General features: G+C 49.0%; 1 protein-coding gene across 1 annotated transcript; it reads left to right on the forward strand.

Annotated features, from left to right (window-relative positions):
• Positions 1-793: 793 nt before the first annotated feature.
• LOC138359615 (protein SON-like) lies at positions 794-4,157 on the forward strand. The gene is made up of 2 exons (XM_069319020.1): positions 794-869; positions 3,001-4,157. Exons 1-2 carry the CDS (start codon positions 794-796, stop codon positions 4,155-4,157), a joined length of 1,233 nt encoding a protein of 410 aa, XP_069175121.1.
• Positions 4,158-4,433: the final 276 nt, after the last annotated feature.

A 4,433-nucleotide genomic window follows, 5' to 3' on the forward strand; every position in this document is an offset into this window, starting at 1 on the left:
TATCAGGTCCTGTTTAGTGCCTCCTGCTTCCATTCTGGCCCTTGAGTTATATCAGGTCCTGTTTAGTGTCTCCTGCTTCCATTCTGGCTCTTGTGTTATCATATCAGGTCCTGTTTAGTGCCTCCTGCTTCCATTCTGGCCTTTGAGTTATATCAGGTCCTGTTTAGTGCCTCCTGCTTCCATTCTGGCTCTTGTGTTATCATATCAGGTCCTGTTTAGTGCCTCCTGCTTCCTGCCTGATCCTTGTGTCTATATATATAGCCCGAGGAGTCCCTTGTTCAATTTTGTGAAGGATACTTGGACGTTGGTCAGTATGCCGCATGCAGATGTTGTTGTTCCGCTGAAGTGGGCTTGTGGCATCAGCTGGAGTGTTGTAATGTCCTCACCACACATCACATAATGAAAAAATGACGATATTTGGGTCCGTCCTGGACCATCATGTCTTTTGCCACGTTATTGTGACTAATCATCTGCTTTTGTGGTGATATCTACTCTCAAGTCTTTCTTGTGGATAAAGAATCTGTTTGTTCATCATTCTATATTGCTGTATTGATCTTTACAGTCATGTTCGAATTCTCATAACTTTGCATTTGGCTAGGTTAAATTCTAACAGCCATTTTAAACCTACTTTCTGTTTTACTAGCCTGCCTCTAGTAACTTGCAGGGGGATATGTATTAGTAATACGGGTCCCCTTTTATAGGTGATTTGTACTATATTACCCATTTTCCAGCTGTCAGAAAGTTATCCCGTTTCCTAGAGAGGAATTACATATTGTAGCAAGGGGACTTCACAATGCTTCAGCTGAGTCTTTTAAGATCCAAGTCGATGTCTGTTTCTGGTCCTGCGGGTTTTGTTGGATCACATTCCTGTAGGTGCTTCTTTACCTCTCCTGGCGTCACTCTCAGTTTAGTGAGGCTTTGATGAGGATGTGCCCGTAAGGTCCGGGCTTCTTTACCTCTCCTGGCGTCACTCTCAGTTTAGTGAGGCTTTTATGAGGATGTGCCCGTAAGGTCCGGGCTCTTACCTTCACTCGATAATCAAGTTCCAGCTTGAATACTTCCTGGGAGGTTTTATTAAGTTCCTTGCATACCTCCTTATCAGGTGTGTGTGTGTGTGTGTGTGTGTGTGTGTGTGTGTGTGTGTGTGTGTGTGTGTGTGTGTGTGTGTGTGTGTGTGTGTGTGTGTCTTAACTATTCACTCTTACATTCATCACCTCAACTGGTGCCATAGAGGAGAGAGCATCATGGTGAGAGTGAGCTCTTCCCCCCCCCCCCTGCCTCTCTCTCTCTCTCTCTCTCTCTCTCTCTCTCTCTCTCTCTCTCTCTCTCTCTCTCTCTCTCTCTCTCTCTCTCTCTCTCTCTCTCTCTCTCTCTCTCCTTCTCTTCTGTTTCACACCTCTCCCTTAATTTCCCTCCTTTCGTGTTCTCTCTCTAGCTCTCACTTGCTCTTCCTCCACTCCCTCTAATTCACTTACACTCCCTCTCTCTCTCTCTCTCTCCTGCCTGCTCTCTCACGCCGTCACTGTTGACCCGAGACCTGCGAATTAATGACCCCAATTAAGAGCTTCCTAAACGAGTTGGATTGCTAAGTTATGCAAACAAGACGATACCTTGAGGAGTACGTGATTGATGCCCCCCCCCCTCCTTCTCGTCACCCCCTCCGCTCGTTCCCCACTTCAGCACCCCCACTCCTCTCCCCCCAACCCCATACCCCCACCCCCCATTCTAGCCGAGCTTGAGGTGGATAAGATTCGAGTTCTCAAGTGACTGGAGCTCTTCCTCCTGTACCGCTTGGGTTCTGTGTATCTACCTTGGGCCAGATTCACGAAAGCACTTACGCAAGCACTTACGACCGTGTACATCTTTCCTCAATCTTTGACGGCTTTGGTTACATTTATTAAACAGTTTACAAGCATGAAAACTTCCAATTCAACTGTTGTTATTGTTATAAACAGCCTCCTGGTGCTTCGGAGCTCATTAACTGTATAATAATTGTAAACAAAGCCGCCAAAGATGGAGAAAAGATGTACAGGTTCGTAAGTGCTTGCGTAAATGTTTTCGTGAATCTGGCCCCTTGTGAGGGGTGAGGGCCTGTCCCTCACTGCTCGAGAGGTTTACTTGAGTGCTGAGTTACTCCTTCACAGTGAGATCACCGCTGCTCTAAACGTCCTGGGGATGACTGACAAGGATGCAACTACACAGAGGTTGCAGAGGTTGCAGAGGTAGCAGAGGTAGCAGAGGTAGCAGAGCGTCGAGCGGCCATACCTTCATATCAGGTATAGGTGATGCATAGCAGTCCAATCAGCGGCGATCTTACAGATTCATGCAAGATGAATCTTGCAAGATCGGTCTCCTCCCACTGGTTACATTAGATCACGTGACCTGTGAAGCGTTACTGACGCTATATTCAGCTTTTAGGTTAATATGGCCCACGTTACACGCGGCTATATTAACTATAGTAACAAAAACCATCTCGAATTTACATTCATGCATTATATTCCACACATTATAACTGCCGGCTTACGAGTCCCGAACGACTCAAGATGAGCCAGCCACACACCTGACTGGTGTGTGAAGGGGGCAGGTGTTGACGCTACACACCTGACTGGTGTGTGAAGGGTGTAGGTGTTGACGCTACACACCTGACTGGTGTGTGAAGGGTGTAGGTGTTGACGCTACACACCTGACTGGTGTGTGAAGGGTGTAGGTGTTGACGCTACACACCTGACTGGTGTGTGAAGGGTGTAGGTGTTGACGCTACACACCTGACTGGTGTGTGAAGGGTGTAGGTGTTGACGCTACACACCTGACTGGTGTGTGAAGGGGGCAGGTGTTGACGCCACACACCTGACTGGTGTGTGCAGGGTGCTCCCTACACCACCGCAGATGACCACATAAAGTTTGCGAGAGACTAGCCGCAAGCGTTTGGGCAACCTGGGGTGGACAGAGGAACAAACAAACGCCACTAGCTGGAGCTGTGGTCGGTCTCTCCGCACACAGATTGGTCAATTAGGAGTCGGGCGACCAGCCGCTGTCAGCCTGTCTCGCTCTGTGTGCCAATTCCTGCTGAGTGTGTTTGCCTGAATGAGGTTGGTGGGAGGAGTGTCTGGCGGGGGAGCCTGTCCTCCCTGTGGGCCCCCGGCACCTTAGCTCTTGGTAAACACCGCTCCTTACAACCCACAACTTTCCATTCACCACCACAACCACCCACAACCATCGACTCGCAACACAGAGCAGCGACTCACAGCCCAGAGCAGCGACTCACAGCACAGAGCATCGACTCACAGCACAGAGCAGCGACTCACAGCCCAGAGCATCGACTCACAACACAGAGCAGCGACTCACAGCCCAGAGCATCGACTCACAGCACAGAGCATCGACTCACAGCACAGAGCAGCGACTCACAGCCCAGAGCATCGACTCACAACACAGAGCAGCGACTCATAGCACAGAGTATCGACTCACAACACAGAGCAGCGACTCACAGCCCAGAGCATCGACTCTCAGCCCAGAGTATCGACTCACAACAGAGTATCGACTCACAGCCCAGAGCAGCGACTCACAGCCCAGAGCAGCGACTCACAGCCCAGAGCATCGACTCACAACACAGAGTATCGACTCACAGCCCAGAGCATCGACTCACAACACAGAGCAGCGACTCACAACACAGAGTATCGACTCACAGCCCAAAGTATCGACTCACAACACAGAGCATCGACTCACAACACAGAGTATCGACTCACAACACAGAGCAGCGACTCACAACACAGAGCATCGACTCACAACACAGAGTATCGACTCACAACACAGAGCAGCGACTCACAACACAGCGTATCGACTCACAACACAGAGTATCGACTCACAACACAGAGTATCGACTCACAACACAGAGCATCGACTCACAACACAGAGTATCGACTCACAACACAGAGTATCGACTCACAACACAGAGCAGCGACTCACAACACAGAGCATCGACTCACAACACAGAGTATCGACTCACAACACAGAGTATCGACTCACAACACAGAGTATCGACTCACAACACAGAGCAGCGACTCACAACACAGAGCATCGACTCACAACACAGAGTATCGACTCACAACACAGAGCATCGACTCACAACACAGAGCATCGACTCACAACTCCAACCGTAGACTCACATCTCCAGCCGAACAAACTCCTACAACCACAAAAGCCCACAACCACAAAGTGCCTCATTTACAACTACAACACAGCTGCTACTCCGGAAACTGCATCTACGATCACAACTACAACACCAAACACACTGACAAGCAATTTCATTATTTTTATTGTTTATGCCATTAGGAATAAACAAACTTTTAATGTCAAGTTACTGTCATATAAGGAACAGCGTGAGCCAGGAGCCACCTGTGTGCCAGAGCCTTAATATAGTCGGCTGGCTATATTAA

This window comes from Procambarus clarkii, chromosome 92, assembly GCF_040958095.1.
Source record: "Procambarus clarkii isolate CNS0578487 chromosome 92, FALCON_Pclarkii_2.0, whole genome shotgun sequence".
NCBI classification, from domain to species: domain Eukaryota; kingdom Metazoa; phylum Arthropoda; class Malacostraca; order Decapoda; family Cambaridae; genus Procambarus; species Procambarus clarkii.

Bases quoted from the DNA above. Each gene is read 5' to 3' on its own strand.
- LOC138359615 (XM_069319020.1), top strand. From the start codon at position 794: ATGCTTCAGCTGAGTCTTTTAAGATCCAAGTCGATGTCTGTTTCTGGT. The intron at 870-3,000 runs GTAGGTGCTTCT...CTCCGCACACAG, and splicing joins TTTTGTTGGATCACATTCCT to ATTGGTCAATTAGGAGTCGG.